General features: G+C 37.0%; 1 protein-coding gene across 1 annotated transcript in view; it reads right to left on the bottom strand.

Moving 5' to 3' along the window:
• Positions 1–17,383, bottom strand: part of CEP57 (centrosomal protein 57) — a 54,680-nt gene that overhangs the window by 4,430 nt on the left and 32,867 nt on the right. The window contains exons 5-8 of the mRNA XM_037029708.1: positions 11,950–12,066; positions 11,040–11,117; positions 6,209–6,316; positions 5,627–5,704 (exon numbers count right to left, since the gene is read on the bottom strand). Of these exons, the coding sequence (XP_036885603.1) occupies positions 5,627–5,704; positions 6,209–6,316; positions 11,040–11,117; positions 11,950–12,066 (381 nt within the window). The remainder of the gene's footprint in view (positions 1–5,626; positions 5,705–6,208; positions 6,317–11,039; positions 11,118–11,949; positions 12,067–17,383) is intronic.

Below are 17,383 nucleotides of genomic sequence, written 5' to 3'. Positions count from 1 at the left end.
CATGTTGTTCTCCTATTTGAAACCCTCCGATGTTAAGCCCACTGGTTCCAAACTCAATATAAAAAATAAGGTCCTACATAAACTGAGCTGCAATTTATACTTCCTAGCCTCATGTTCCATGCAATGATTTCCCTCCATTATTTGAAAAAATCATAGTTGTACATGCCATTTTCTTTTGTGTGACATTTTTATACCATTCTTTAAAACCCAGTTCCAATATATAATTTTAAAGATTTCCTTAACCCCTTCAGGTAATTAATTTGTCCAACTCAGATTACTTCTAGCCTTTGGTGCTACCACAGCGCTCATCGCCCTACACTGTACTTCCATCTGTTTCACCTATTAGTGCCTGTACTTCCCGGTGATAGGGATTGTTACTACACTCATTTCCCTATCCTCACACACTAGAAAGCACTAAGGTTATGTCTGCCACATAATCAACACAAAAAAACTGGTAGTTTCCTCAAAATTTTTGTTTTGAACATTACACAGTAATTTAACATGCTATTTCAACTCACAAACGGATGGATGAGCTAACTTGGCTCCAAAAGAATCACCCAGATAACATATTTAAAATGCAGATTGTTAGGCTGCACTCCAAACTCAATTGGTGTGGGGTAATGGACTGGAGATACTTATTTTTAAGACTGCCAAATTGACTCTGAGGTTTGGAAACCACTGTGCTAAGCTAAATGTATGTTCTTTTCTAACCCTAATTTCTATTGTTAGGTAGTAAGTTGATTTTGCCAATTTATACAAAAAGGTATACACCACATCCAAGTAAAGCTTATTCCAGGGATGCAAAGCTAATTCAAGATCCAAAAATCAGTCAATGTAATCCAGTACCTCAACAGAATAAAAAATGTGTAATCATATCATTTGATGAAGCATTTGAGAAAATCCAATACCCATTCTGGGCATTAACATTCAGGAAAGTATGAACAGAGGGAAATTTCCTCACGTTGATAAAGAGCACTGACAAAGAAACTATACCTAATATACTTACTGGTGAAAGACCAAATGCTTTTCCCTTAACATCAGAAAAAAGGGCAAGAATGTCTACTCTCATCACTCTTACATGACATAACACTGGAAATCCTAGCCAGTGCAGTAAGGCAAGAAAAGAAAATAGAAGGCATACAAATTAAAAAGGGAGAATTTAAACTGTCCCTATTTTGAGATGACATGATTCTCTACATAGTAAATCTTAAGTAATCCAAAAAATAATTCCTGGGATTAATAATTTAGCAAGGTAACAGAATGTAAGACCAACATACAAAAACCAAATATACTAGCAATGACCATGTAGAAACAGATTAAAACCAAATATAATTCACAAACAACCCCCCTCCCAAATTGAGTATAAAGCATAAAGCTAATAAAACATATGGAACTATTATGTCAACAACTGTACAACACTGATAAAAGAAATCAAAGACCTACATAAATGATAGGCATACTATACACATGGGCTGGAAGATTCAACAAGAATGTGGAATCTCCCCAAACTGATCTACAGATGTAATAGAATTTCTATTACAATCCAGTAAGACTTGTTTTTAAGATAGAGACAAGTTTATTTTAAAATTCATATGGGGTGGCAGAGGAACTAGAAAAACTAAAACAATTTTGAAAAAAAATAAGATAGGAAGAATCACTTTGTCTGACATTAAGACTTACTATACAAAGCTACAGTAATCCAGGTAGTGTGTACTGGCAAAGAGGTAAACACATGTATCAAACAGAATAAAAAATGAATCTTGACCTAACAGCTTCATATTACACATAAAAACCATTTCAAGTGAATTACAGGTTTAAATATAAAATACAAAACTATAAAACACAGATGGAAACATAAGTAAAAATCTATACAACAATACAATAGAGGTCTAGGCAAAGAGTTCTTACACATGAAACCAAATGCATGATCCATAAAAGCAAAGCAAAAATAAAATTAATTACACTCTGTCTACTACTGGGAGAATATATTTGCAAACCACGTATCTTAAACATGCCTCGTACCTAGTGTGTATGTGTGTGTGTGTGTGTGTGTGTGTGTATATATATCCTGAAAACCTAACAGTAAAAAAGAAAATCCAATTAAAAAGGGCAAAATATATAAATACACATTTTGCTAGGTATATGGGTAGCACATAAGCGCATAAAAATGTTCAAACATCATCAGTCATTAGCGTAATACAAATCAAAATCATAGTGAGGTCTCACAAAATACTAATCAGAATAGCTGAAATAAAATGTGATAATACCAATACTAAATGGTGAGAAAAACTGCATCTTTCACACATTGCTATTAGGAATGTAAAATGATATAGCTACTTAAAAATAGTTGGGCAGTTTCTTTAAAAACTAAATATACACTTACCATACAATCCAAGAGTCAAAATCCTGAATATTTATCCCTGAGAAATAAAAATATATGCCCACATAAAACCCTGTACATGAATGTTCACACTGGCTCTATTTGGAAAAGCCAAAAACTGGAAACAACCCAAATGTCCTTCAATGGGTGAATGCGTAAACAAACTGTGGTGCGTCCATACTATGGAGTACTACTTGGCAATAGAAGACCTATGAACACATAATAATTTGATGGATCTGAAGGGAATTATGCTGAGTGAAAAAGTCAATTTCAAAACACCCCATAACTGTATGCTCCCATTTTGTAACATTTGGAAATGACAAAACTGTAGATATGATATGGTGGTGGTTACACAAATACACATGATAAAACTGCAATGACCTGTGTTTGCATATTCACACACACACACACACACACACACACACACACACAGGAGTACATGTAAAACTACAGAAACCTGAAAGGTCTGTGCATTGAACTGATGTTAATCTCCTGGCCTTGATACTGTACTTCAGTTAGGTACTATATCACTATTGGGGTAAGCTGGATGAATGGTAAATAGGACCATTTTATATTATTTTTTGCAATGTTCTATGAATTTATAATCATTTCAAAATAAAAAGTTAATCCATGTTTTATCAAGATAATTTAAATTCAACTACAATCAAAAGGTTTAGAAATGGTAACTCCTCTTGCAAGTTACAATGTCATCAATACAACCTTGATTACCAGGATACAAATTCATGTCTCATTCATAACTTTAAACATTGACATATATTTGAAAATGTGCTAAATATGGGAAATCACACTACAGTGCTCATAACTTGTAATATGTATTCATCATACTAATTGTTTATGTACACACTCTCAAGCAGTATATAGCTTTTGAAAATCTTTTTCCTGTTATTTTTCTGATTGCTATTTATTAATGTATGTTGAATCTAATAATAAAACACTGGGACTTGTATTTTGTCTTTTTAATTTCATGCTTCTAGTAATTCATTTTTGTTGCATTTTACAAAAGTATTATTCTGCCCTGGCTGGTGTAGCTCAGTGGTTTGAGCGCGGGCCTGCGAACCAGACGATCGCAGTTCGATTCCCAGTCAAGGCACACACCTGGGTTGCAGGCCAGTTCCCAGCAGGAGCCAGTTCCCAACAGGAGACGCATGAGAAGCAACCATACATTGATAAAAAAAAATTATTCTATGACAACATATTATTAAAAATAAAAATTGGTCCTTCACCATAGTTTGAGAAACACTCAGCTAGGTGGCAGCACATTCTCAGTTGTTTGAATAATATTTCCCAAAGAATACAAATAACTTCAAAATGGGAGCTCAGATTGAAAAGCTCTGTCTTTGAACCTGTTTTGTTCAACCTTTGTATTAATGACATCAATGAGAATTACCAAAGATAGGTGATTAAATTTGGGAATAATACAAATACAAGGGAAAACCAAACTCAATTCTAATCTAATGTGAGACTGGGTGAATCTCTGCCTATAGAGCTTCATTTCATTAAGAAGTCCGTATAAAAAAATCAACTGCACAAGTACAGAACCCACAGAGGCTGATGAAAAGATTCAGTAATCTTTTCTGTAATTTCGTTTGGCTACAGAAGTGACAAGTGGAAGGGACGGTGTGGCTCCCCCCATAACATACAAGGTACTAGGCTGAGTTAGCAGACTGTCCAGAATATGACACAGATTACTCTGTGCTAGTCACACTACATTTAGAGGGCTACATTCAACTTTGGAAGAAAAAGAGTGATGAGACAATAAAAAAACTCATAAAGCACATCTTATGATTAAGAGCTGAGGAAAATGTCGCCTTTACTTATAACCTAGTACAGAGTAAAAAGGTGAGAATAAAGATAAAGCTATCTTTAAAAATTTTTTAATTTTACAATAGTCATGGGTTCATTTATGTTTCATGTGAATCCCTAAGAGTAGAAAAAGACTGATGAATAGAATTTATACAGTGATGGATTTGAACTCACTTCAGAACTTTCAAATAAAGCTATCAAGAAATATGATGGGATATCTGAGGTATAATGATGTCTCATGGGTAGGCAAATTTGAAAAGAATATGCAATCATTATTCCGGATGTTTACATAATGAAAAGAGTGGACAGGGAAGTATGTAGTGCGCCTGTAATCAAACTGAATGAAAGACGGGGACTAGGGTACAGTCAAAAATATTTTCTAGACCTCACATCCAGAATATTCAGATTTAGTAGAATTGTAATCTGCTTTTCCAATGCATACTCAGTGATCCTGATGCAACTGGTCATTCATTGAGAAACCTGTATTTCCAACCTAAGGCAAAGATTCTATGGTGAAACAAAAGAAGCCAGGTAGGAGGAAAAGATCGAGAAAATAACACGGGTCAAAAGATAGTCTGCAGTCCAACAGGGGAGTGAGTGGAGGGTAAGGGAAGCGCAGAGCCAACAGCAATGCTTTGTTTCAAGTGCTCTGGGCCTCACACATCTGCAAAGGGCAAGTGGAAAACCCAGGAAACAGTCTATTCCCCAAGCTTTCAGTGAGGATTTGATGGGGGGGCAGGGGGGGTTAAAATCAAATAAATATGGCAATTAAAATTAAAATGTACTTCCAAGGCCTCTTAAACTCACAATCTAGTTGGGTGTTCAAGGCATCTATATGTGAAACCAACAATACAAGCAGTTAATCAAAAAGTGGTATAAACTAACATATAGTGCTAAGCACTTAGAAATTTCTCATTACTTGCTGATATTTGACAAAATTATCACCTCTACATTTAAGCACTAAAAGAACATAAGATTCAAGTTCATGTATAAGTGCTTCTTGGAGAATGAGTCTTATGAGCAATATGAAAGTGGGTAACAGAATGTGATTATTTATTTAAATATATCTAAATATAAATCAATAGGATACTAAACATTCAATGCTACAAACATACTGTTTCTTATTCCCTTGACCTTCTCTGCAACCGCATCTTCTCCAAACCAGTCTCTATTTTGTTAGTAAATCCCCTTCCACAAATACTTTATCTGCTTTAAAGCGCCCCACAGTCTCTCCTCCCTGCTTCCCCAATCCCATAAAACCTTTCTCCATCTCATTCTCCCATTACCATGATCCACAATGATCCACAATGATAAAGGAACAGAAAATGTTTTCACCATATACAAGTATACACACAAATGAGTACATTTAATGCAGAGATTTAAATTATACAGAAAAAAAAATCCAGAGTTCAATCAACTCACCTTTCCAGCTACAAATGGCATATCACCCAAGCATAATCTATAATGTGGTTGTGCAGCAAAATAATTCCTAGAACCTTTCTGAGTAGAGAGGGAAAAAAACAATTTTACTCACATGACAATAAAAGCTAACTATACATGACTAACCTGAATCTTCAGCTTATGCTGGTCTACTACTTGCCTCATCAATATTGGCATTATGGTCTCAAGATCCTAATACTTGTCAACAAGCATCCTAGCCTAGGAAAGAAAAAACGGTACCTGACAAAATAGCAGTTACAGCCTGGTGTTGTGTGTATAAAACATTTTGAGAGCAACAGGTAATTCATGCAATACTGAATATTAACAACTAACATTTATGCAGTGTTTTATAATTCTAAAATGCTTTCATATGTATTACCTCACTATCAGGGTAAAAACTGAGAAATAGGTATTACTTATCTCCATTCTCTTAAAGAAGATACTGAGAATAAAGAAGATTTAATGTGCTTATCCAAGGTTGTAGTATCACATGGTTAATGAGTGTTTTCATAAAAATTACACCCCACAGTAATCAGTACTTTGACTTACTGGTTGTTTTCATACCTTTTCTGGTGGTTTTGACTTCTTTTTTTTAATTTTTCTTGCACTGGGGACACAAGAAGTTGCCTTATCTTCCAAGATAAGTCTATTTGTTTCTAGACCCGTCTGCAACTAGAAAAAAATAAGAGAGCCTTTAGTTAATGCTGTAGAAATAAAAGCTACGATTTGAGATTTGTCATGTAAAAGCCTGTAAAACCTACACTCAGTCAGTAAAATCTGACTAGGAAACACATCCTAGCTGTATAACTAAGTCTTCAACTAATCTATCAATATCTGTCAAACATTTTAAATCAATAACCAGTACCTCAATTTATCTTGAAGTACAGTGTTATAATTTGTCCCATCTTAGCCTAATTATTCATAGTTGCTCCACAAATTGTAGCTAATGAGTTAAATGCACTAAATCTACCTGCAAACTTATGCTTCAGTATTTTCTTCCTTTTACACACAGAATCTACAACAGTGTCAGACACAAAACCAGTTTGAGAGCAAAACACATTTCTTCCTTTTTTATAAACTCATACACTTAAAAGATAAGAAAAAAGACCGAAAATTTATGTCCAAAAGAACTGGAAGGTATGTCAGCAAATGCCAAGCCCCTTCAGAAGGTTAGTAACTACATTACAAATAATCTCCGTCTACATGGTAGAAATTACACAGGCGATTACTAAGGATTTCAAATAAGGGCTGCTCTTTTCTCTAAACCAACTTACAACTTTACTTAAAAAATTTAATACACACGTACGCATTTACAAGTTTCTTAGTCTAGAATGTGGTTTTCAAACCCGCCTGTGTATCAAAATCATCTGAAGATTATAAGAAAAAGTCAGATTGCTCCTCTCCAGACCTCATGATTTTGAACTTTCCAGGTTTGGAAAACCTGTATTTAAAAGTATTTTAAAGTTCCTTGGGAAATTAAGATGGATCCAAAATAATGGATTTGTTAAAAGAAATACTGAGCCCTGAGCAGTGTGGCTCAGTGGGCTGGGCATCATCCCGCAAACCAAAAGGTCACTGGTATGATTCCTCGTTAGGGCACTTGCCTAGGTTGTGGGTACGACCTCTAGTCAGACTGTGTACAAAAGGCAACCAATTGACCTTTCTCACATCGATGTTTCTTTCTCTCTTTGTCCCTCCCTTCCCCTCTCTCTAAAAATAAATAAATAAAACCTAAAAAAAACAAAAAACCCAAACTGAGATCATTGCTAACACTCCCCTCAACGACTGAATTCTCTGGGGAAAGGCTCTAGTCAGTGACAAAGGAAGACAGAATCTTCATTCTGAGGAGCATCTAAATTCCCACACATTTAACAATGTTTATAAGCAATAAACTGATTAAATATAATTCAATGAACATGATATTACTATCCTAGAAGACCTAAAAAACCAATGAGTTTGAAAAGTACACAAAAGAACAATTTTTCCAGTAATTTAACTTCCAGCTTTTTAGTTCTTTCTGGGAGCTGTCATATTTGTGTGGCAGAGTTTTAACATTTTAAAGTGCTTTAATTAGGAGTTCCGGCCAAGATAGAGGCAAAGTAGAAACCCTTTGCTTCCTTGCATAACCAAAAGGAGGATAACAATCAATCTAAAATCAATGAATAACCAAAAGCACCAAAAAATCAAACTGCATGGAATTCAGACAACCAAGGACTTAAAGAAAAAATCAATGAGAACCATACCAGTAAGGCGGCAGACCATGCAGGAGGACTCAAAAACCTTGGCCAGCCCTGAAGGGGGGAGGGCTTGGGGGAAGGGCTGGCTCTGGTAGGGCTGGTTCTGGTGAGCCTGCAAGGGAGGGGCTGACTGAAGGTGAAAGTGAGTCTCAGAGGTGGCAGTGGACTATGGAGGGGGTGGCTGGGGTGGGAGATACTCCCAGTCTCACCAGAGAGAATCCATTGAAAAGTGCACTACAGATAAGCAGGTGAGCTGCATTGTTCGGCCCCTCCCCCACAGGCAGCTCTGAGGTCAAAGAGGGTTGCCCTGCCTGGGGGGTGAATACCTAAGGCCCTGCCCCCTGACAACTTAGCTGCACCAAGACCAAGAAATATGGCCCAAATGAAAGAACAGAGCAAAACTCCAGAGAAAGAGCTAAGCGATGAGGAGATCACCAACCTACCTGATGGAGAATTTAAAGCCCTGGTAATCAAAATGCTCAGATCTGATTGAGTTTAGTCGAAAAATGAAAAAACAAATGAAGGATACCCAAAGTGAAAGAAAGCAAAATATTCAGGGAACCAACAGTGACAGGAAGGAAGAAACCAGGACTCAAACCAACAATTTGAAACAAAAGGAATAAATAAACACATATCTAGAACAAAATGAAGAAATGAGAATTCAAAAAATTGAAGAGAGTCTTACAAACCTCTGGGACAACTTTAAACGTTCCAACATCCGAATTATAGAGGTGCCAGAAGGAGAAGAACAGCAGCAAAAAATTGAAAACATATTTGAACAAATAAAGAAGGAAAACTTCCCCAATTTGTCAAAAGAAACAGACTTCCAGGAAACCCAGAGAGTCCCAAAGAGGTTGGACCCAAAGAGTAACACACCAAGACACTGCATCATTAAGTTACCCAAGATTAAACATAAAGAGAAAATCCTAGAAGAAGCTAGGAGAAAAAATAAAGTTACCTACAAAGGGGTGCCCATAAGGCTATCAGCTGATTTCTCAAAAGAAACCTTGCAGGCAAGAAGGGGCTGGAAAGAAGTTTTTGAAGTCATGAAAGGCAAGGTCCTTGCCTTACAACCAAGATTACTCTATCCAGCAAAGCCTTCATTTAGAATGGAAGGGCAGATAAAGTGCTTCCCAGATAAGGTCAAGTTAAAGGAGTTCATCATCTCCAAGCCCTTATTACATTACAGGAAAAGTTAAAGGGACTTATCTAAGAAAAAGAAGATGAAAAATATGAACAGTAAAATGACAACAAACTCACAACTATCAACAAATGAACCTAAAAGAAACAAAAAACAAGGAAAACAAAAACTAAGCAAGCAACCAGAACAGGAACAGAATCAGATAAATGGGCATCACACAGAGGGAGTTCAGTGGGGAGGGGGAAAGGAGGAATGAGGGGGAAGTACATGGAAGAAGTAGTATAATTGGCAGGTATAAAACAGACGGGAGAGATTAAAAAATGGTATAGGGAACACAAGACTCAAAGAACTTATGTGCAAAACCCATGGACATGAACTAAGGGTGGGGGGATGCTGGAGGGCTGGTGTGGCAGGGCAGGGGTGGGTAAAGGGGGAAAAATTGGGAAAAGTGTAATAGCATAATCAATAAAAAATGCTTTAAAAAGCGCTTTAATTATCTTTTTCTCTTGTTCGATCTACCACTAAGAAGGTATAAAATGAAGAAGACCAGTTTATCACCAGTCAAATTCAAGCCCTGAATGGTTAAACACCTTGCTTAAGGCTATACAAATCTGGGTGGTCTAGACTTCGAACCATTTACCATGACATTTGGCCATTGTTCTTTCACTACAACAGTTTCACTATAAGAATGTAAAACCTTTACTGATATTACATTATCAGTAATAACTGATTTGGTCCCTACTCTTATGTCTGCTAAATAAAAAAAGCAAAAATACCATAAAATAAGTTTTCGAATTAATAAATAACGAACTTGTTTAATTTTGTATTGCATGTACAATGGGACTCACCACAAGATATATAAAGCACAACCCGTAAGTTTCATGTTACAAGTGAGGAAATGTAGATACAGTAAGTGGCCCACTTTAAAGTGAAATTGGCAGAGAAACCAAGTAATTTCAAAGTTTGTTGGCAGTCAAAAATAAAGCCACATGACTACACAGCTCAGAAAGCACACTGAGGGGAAAAATATACAAACCAACCAAAAGGCAAACATGTGAGAAAAATATATCAGCTTTAATAGAGAGAGAATATGCTAACTCAGTGAATTCTGGGAATCATGAAAAGGAAGACAAGGCAACAAAGATGAAATTAACAGAATGGTTACAGTCCTGTGAGCACACTCGTGAAGTGACGCCAGGCATCTGATCATAGACTGAATTAGAAAGCTCCCACTCCTAATTGTTTTGGAATCAGGTCCTGCTTCTTGTGTTAATATTATAATGAGAAAAGATAGATGCAAATGTTATGCATGTGAAAAAAAAGACTGGAATTGGGGGGGCAATATATGGGAGACATTTGAATAAGATCCTAAGGGGAGAGAGTCAACAGTTATAAACATTAAGATTTTTACTGAGCCTGTCCGTAAGACTTATTGGGTACAGAAGTATTGCTAGTTCATCTAGAAATGTAGTTCTAGTTTTTGTATATAAAAATGTTTTGGGGAATCCACATTGCCTTACCCATTCTACCTAGTGGCCGCTGAATAGGAGAAAAATCTAGGACTAGTGAGCAAACTCATTTTTCTAATGTGGTAGCTTTGGTGAATTAGTACATCAATAGCTACTGGGGCAGTCCATTACCTCAGCTTCTATTTTGGTGTCTTGAGGCTACCAAGGAAAAGAAAGCGCCTATAGGATACTGAGCAATGGCTTTCACGTATTTCTAATAGTGGCCCATGTGAAAAGTTTTACATAATTACCTTATTATGTATATAGTCTGATATTTAGTCTATTGATTTTTTAAAATACTGATTGTATTGTGAAAAACTCTAAAGAAAGGCTGAGTTTTTACTGTGTAGAAATGCTTGTAATTTTTCCCTATTAAGCTATATATCTAAGAATTTATATGAGACCATTCCAAAATATAAATAACCTAAGAAGCCCAGTTAATCATCTATTCATATAAAGAGAGTAGTACAATATAGGAGGGGCTGAACTGTTCACATTTCAAAATGTACCTCAGCTGCTTTAGCCTGCATACGTTTTCTTTCCTTTTCTTCTTCACGAAGTTTTGCTTCCAACTCTTCCATTTTTTTCTAGTGAAAAAAAAAAACCATTCAAAGTGGTTAACAGTGAAAAAGTCTAGTACAGCAACAGAAGAATATGAGTACACATTTAGCACAGCAAACACAAGCTTGTTAGTTCATTCTGGTAATAGCTCTCAGTCTGCCAGTGTCACTGACGCTCCCTTGTGATTCACTGTTGGTCATTTGCAAGGTAGTTGTGAGGTTCAACAGAATTATGGGTAAAATCTATGGCCAGACAACCCGGCTCCGTATGAAGGCACTCAGGTTAGATGGAAGCTAAATCTGAAATAGTAGTGTCAGTGGTATTAAACGCTTCCCAAGAAAATCAATTAAAACTAAACTTAGGTCACAGAACAACTTAAACCAAGTGATACAAGCCTTAGGAATACTCAAAAACATTTAATCTTCAAACATTAAGAAAAAACAAAACTCCTTCTCATGTACATCAAGGTTTTAAAATGTGAACATTCTCTCCAAATTACACTTCTCCCTTTAAAAAATGTCTACGTTTCTTTATTATAAGATCACCTTCCTATAAATATCTAGTATTGCAAAATGACCAATTTTAGCCCTGGCTGGTGTAGCACAATGAATTGAACACTGACCTGTGAACCAAAGGGGCACTGGTTGGATTCCCAGTCAGGGCACATGCCTGGGTTGCAGGCCAGGTCCCCAGTAGGGGGTACATGAGAGACAACCACACACTGATCTTTCTCTCCCTCTCTTTCTCCCTCCCTTCCCCTCTTCTCTAAAAATAAAAAAATTACATCTTTAAAAAAAAGATCAGTTTCATAAACGAACTGATATTGTACACTGATGAGTGAAAAGTACGTTCACTGACTTCTGCAAGCGCCTGCATTGCGGTGAGTTTGTTATATTCCTGCTCAAGAAGGTCCAGTTTTTCCAGCTGGCTCTGAACATGTGTTTGATCATGTTGTCGTTCTCTTTCTAGGGAAACCTGGTAAATAATAGTAAATACAGCATGATAATTTGACAAAAAAAAAAAAAACAATTCCAAANGTCCAGTTTTTCCAGCTGGCTCTGAACATGTGTTTGATCATGTTGTCGTTCTCTTTCTAGGGAAACCTGGTAAATAATAGTAAATACAGCATGATAATTTGACAAAAAAAAAAAAAAACACAACTCCAAAAAACAATACCAAGTGTAACTAAGAATACAATATATGCTATTTTTTCCCTGCCCTTTCATAAAACTTGAGATACTGTTAAGAAGAATTCTAGGGAAATAAAAGATTAAGATGAAAATGCAGAAATATCAATTAATAACAAGTATACTTTTGTTCTCACTATACATTGTAACATTTGGTTCTATTATAGTGAGACTATCATTATACTTTAAGATAGCATATTTACTAGACAAACAATACACTACACACACACACAAACACACACTTTCAATTAGTCTGGTTCTCTTAAATAGTTCATCTCTTAATTAAGGCAATAATTATGATTTTGGTTTTTACCATTTATACTTCCTCTGAATTATAAGTAAAACATCTCCCCCCGCCCAGGTTAGGATAAAAAATTTAAAAACACTGTCATCTGTCAGGTTTAAGAACTGTTCATACTAAACTAGGTAAGAAGTGGATGTATGCTAAATTTAGGTCTGTTGGTAAAAAGCCATATCACCACAGACTGTACACCTGAACTAGTAAAGAGTATATATCTTCACATACAAGTCTACAGTAGTAGGTAATATACTACCGGCAATTTGAATTTGATGAAGTATATAAAGCAAATTTTTTTCCAGGAATTTGTGTGAACTACTAATTTCCTCTTATCACTGTGGATAGTTTACTGCCCTTAATACATTAAGTTAAAAATTGGCAAAAATTATATTTTATCCAGCATTAGAACAATTCCTATTAAGCAAGATATTTAAAATTCACCAATTAAATGGTTTATCTTTAGAGGGGAAGGGAAGGAGAGAGGAAGAGAAACTTCAATGTATGGTTGCTTCTCGTACATCCCTTGCTGGGAACTGGCCCCTGCCGGGAACTGGCCTGCACCCCAGGGATGTGCCCTGACTGGGAATCGAACCGTGATCATCTAGTTCACAGGCCCGCACTCAATCCACTGAGCTACACCAGCCAGGGCTAGATATTTAAAATTCACCAATTAAATGGGGCTATACTTCAAAGTAATTTATTACATACAGTCATGCACCATTTAACAACAGGGATGCGTTCTCAGTAATGCATTACTAGGAGGGGACTTCCAGCCAAGATGGAGGCATACGTGGAAACACTGTGCCCCCTCCCACAACAAAATTTAAAGATAGCGAAGTTTTAGTAAACAAAAACACAGCCAAAACAGTGAAAATTGAACTGTACAGAAGTCCGACAACAACGAACCACTCGGCCAGACCAGTAAGAGCGGTGGAGTCAGCAGCGGAGTGGGGTCAGGCTGGAAAGATCGTTCGGTCCAACCAACCCAGAAGCAGAGGTGGAGGCAGTTGGTGGATCCCAGGCGTGGGGTGGCGACTAGCGGACCTAGTGAGGGTGCAGGGCAGCTGGCTGACATGAGGTTACACATTTGTGCATAGATGAACCAAGTGAAGGAGCAAACAGTGAGACAGACTGCTCAGGCTAGGGCCCCAGCAATAGGAATTAGAGCCTGAAAGCACCAACTAGAAAGACTTTCTTGGGGTCGAGGGGCCGGGAGAGGCTCCCAGGCTCACAAAGAGTTCGTTGGAGAGATCCACAGGGTCCTGGAGAGTACATGGGCCCACACACCCGGGAACCAGCACCAGAGGGGCCCAATTTGCTTGTGGGAAGCTGCAGAGGGGACCGAAATCTGAGAAAGCAGAGCGGGGCAAAGCATCATTTTTTTCCCCTCTCTGACCCCACCCCCATATACAGCATCACAACCCAGCAACTGAGGTGCTCCACCCTGGTGAACAGCTAAGGCTCTGCCCCTCATACACAACAGGTGGGAAGAGACCAAACATCATGCTCAAGAACAGCTCAAAGCCCCAAGGCCTATAATTCTAAGTGACCAAGAAATAGCCAACCTTTCAGATGCACAGTTCAAAATACTGCTGATCAGGATGCTCACAGAATTGGTTGATTTTAGCCACAAATTAGAGGAACATATGAAGACTAAACTAATTGAAATGAAGGGAAATGCACAGGAAACCAATAGTGATGGAAAGGAAACTGGGACTCAAATCAAGGGAGTGGACCAGAAGGAAGAAAAAAATGACCAAACAGAAAAGAAGGAAGAAACAAGAATTCAAAAAAATGAGGAGAGGCTTAGGAACCTCCAGGACATCTTTAAACGTTCCAACATCCGAATCATAGGGGTACGAGAAGGGGAAGAGGAACACCAGCAAGTGGAAAACTTATTTGAACAAATAATAAAGGAGAACTTCCCCAATCTGGCAAAGGAAATAGACTTCCAGGAGATCCAGGAAGCTCAGAGAGTCCCAAAGAACTTGGACCCAAGAAGGAACACACCAAGGCACATCATAATTACATTAGCCAAGATTCAAATGAAGGAGAGGATCCTAGAAGCAGCAAGAGATAAGGGGACAGTCACCTACAAAGGAGTTCCCATCAGACTGTCAGAGGATTTCTCAAAAGAGACCTTACAGGCAAGAAGGAGCTGGAAAGAAGTATTTCAAGTCATGAAAGGCAAGGACATACATCTAAGATTGCTCTATCCAGCAAAGCTTTCATTTAGAATGGGAGGGCAGATAAAGTGCTTCTCAGATAAGGTCAAATTCAAGGAGTTCGTCATCACCAAGCCCTTATTCTATGAAATGTTAAAGGGACTTATCTAAGAAAAAGAAGATAAAAAATGTTAACAGTGAAAGGACAGCAAACTCACAGTTATTAACAACCACACCTAAAACAAAATCAAACCAAGAGGACAGCTAGATCAGGAGCGGAACCATAGAAATGGAGATCACATGGAGGGTTAGCAACAGGGGAGTGGGAGGAGGAGAGAGAGGAGAAGGTACAGAGAATAAGTAGCATAGATGGTAGGTAGAAAATAGACAGGGGGGAGGGCAGGAATACTATGGGAAATACAGAATCTAAAGAACTTGTGACACATGGACATGAACGAAGGGGGGGGGAATGGTGGGGGAGGGGTGTGAAGGGTGGAGGGGAGTGAAGGGGGGAATGGGACAACTGTAATGGCATAATCAATAAAATATATTTAAAAAAGGAAAAAATAATAAAATACAAATAGGATATTGAAAAAAAGAAATGCATCATTAGGAGACTTTGTCATTGTGCAAACATCATAGAGTGTACTTAAATAAACCTACACTATAGACCTACACTACTACAGACCTACATTATATATGGCATAGCCTATTGCTCTTAGGTTACAAGCGTGTAAAGCATTTTACTGTACAAAAATAAAAAACAAACCAGTAAATCAAACACAAGAGAAAATGATGCAATCAAGAGTTGTTAAATATGGGAATGTGTAGGGCTGCTGCTGGCATAACATGGTATTTTTGTTTTATAGCAAACTTTCATTTTTCATAAGGAGAAACAGTGTAATCTAAAAGAATAAAAAGGATAGTACAGAAAATACAGAAATCAGTAACATAGTTACTTATCACTTTCAAGTATAATAGAGTGTACACAATCATATGTGACCAGCAATGCATTAAAAGTTTATTTACATCAGCATCACCACTGAGTAATCTGTTGCATTATGGTGTTACAGCAACCACAACATTCCTAGCTGATAGAAATTTTTCAACTCCATTAAATTCTTAAGGGACCAACATTGTATATACAGTCCAAACTGACCAAAACATTGTGATAAAGCACATGATGTATGTGTAACAGGTATTCCTTGGCAAATTTGTAGGTTTGCTTCCATACTTTAAATAATTAAGGCAAATATTCCAATAAAGCAGGCCTGTGAATTATTTGGTTTACCACTGCATATAAACATTATGTCTGCACAAAATTGTAGTCTATCAAGTGTGCAATAGCATTGTGTATAAAAAAACAATGTATATATAACTTAGCCCTGACTGGTGTGGCTCAGTGGACTGAGCAACAGACTGTGAAGCAAAGGATCACTGGTTCAATTCCCACTCAGGGCACATGCCTGGGTTGTGAGCCAGGTCCACAGTAGGGGGTGCATGAGAGGCAACCACACACTGATGTGTCTCTCCCTTTCTTTCTCCCTCCCTTCCCCCTCTCTAAAAATAAATAAAATCTTTAAAAAATGTGTATAACAATAAAAATACTTTATTGTTAAAAAATGTGAATAATCATCTCAGGGTTCATCAAACTGTAATTTACTTGCTGGTAAAGGATCTTACCTTCAATTTGTAAAGTACTATCTTTGAAACTAAGTAAAAGGAAGTACAATAAAATGATGTATGCCTGTATTAGGCAAGACATTTTACTATTGTCTTATAAATGCTTTCTAACATAAAAACTGGAATATTCCAATAAAGAGACTTACTCTATTACTATACATAATGTTTTACATTTCCAAGCATGTGGCAGATTAAACCGAACACTCCCTTCCCCCTCACTCCCTTCCTTACACAACCCATCACATAAAAGTGTTAGACAAACCACAGCAACAATAAATTATTATGTAATTAAGTTTGAAAGCCTAAAAGAAAAATCTCCAGATGCAAGAAAAAGACATAGGAAATCAAAAGCAATGAAGGGATATGGAAGTGAAATATCACATGAGGCAGTACTGGAGCCTTGATATATTAAATACACATGACAAAAAGTCTCAGGCAATGTACCATCTGGTGATGCAAAAACCCTCAGCCACTAAATTAACATAAATCTGCACCGGAACCATGAAAACCATCAAGCCTGAGCAAAGGTAAATTAACAACTGCAACCTAAGATTGTTAACACAACTAGTTAAGTATAAAATGCCCCAGGGGAAAAGAAAAAAAACTCAGAAGAATATTAAGTGCACCATGAAAAAATATAAATATATATGTGTATGTATTTCCTATAGAAAAAAAACACCATAAAGTGACTCGACAGATACAATGAACGACAGAACTGATACTCTGAAGATATAAGATAATTAAGAAGAAACTGAAAAAAGTTAGTGTTTAAAAAGATAAAAGGAAGGAATAAAAACTTAAGTTATGGTGAACTGAAAGTGGACCAAAGAAGATCCAATTGGAAGCAAAAAATATCATCACTAAAATATACCCAATACCATACTAAAGAGACCTATAATGCACTTGAGAATTAGTAAACCATCTTCTCAAATACTGTTGTGTAATTATTCAAATATTTC

The sequence above is a fragment of the Sturnira hondurensis genome, unplaced genomic scaffold, assembly GCF_014824575.4.
Source record: "Sturnira hondurensis isolate 20B ecotype Veracruz unplaced genomic scaffold, ASM1482457v3 Scaffold0020489, whole genome shotgun sequence".
NCBI lineage: Eukaryota > Metazoa > Chordata > Mammalia > Chiroptera > Phyllostomidae > Sturnira > Sturnira hondurensis.
Note: the sequence above shows the minus strand (reverse complement) of the source record. Positions and strands in the feature narration are given on the sequence as shown.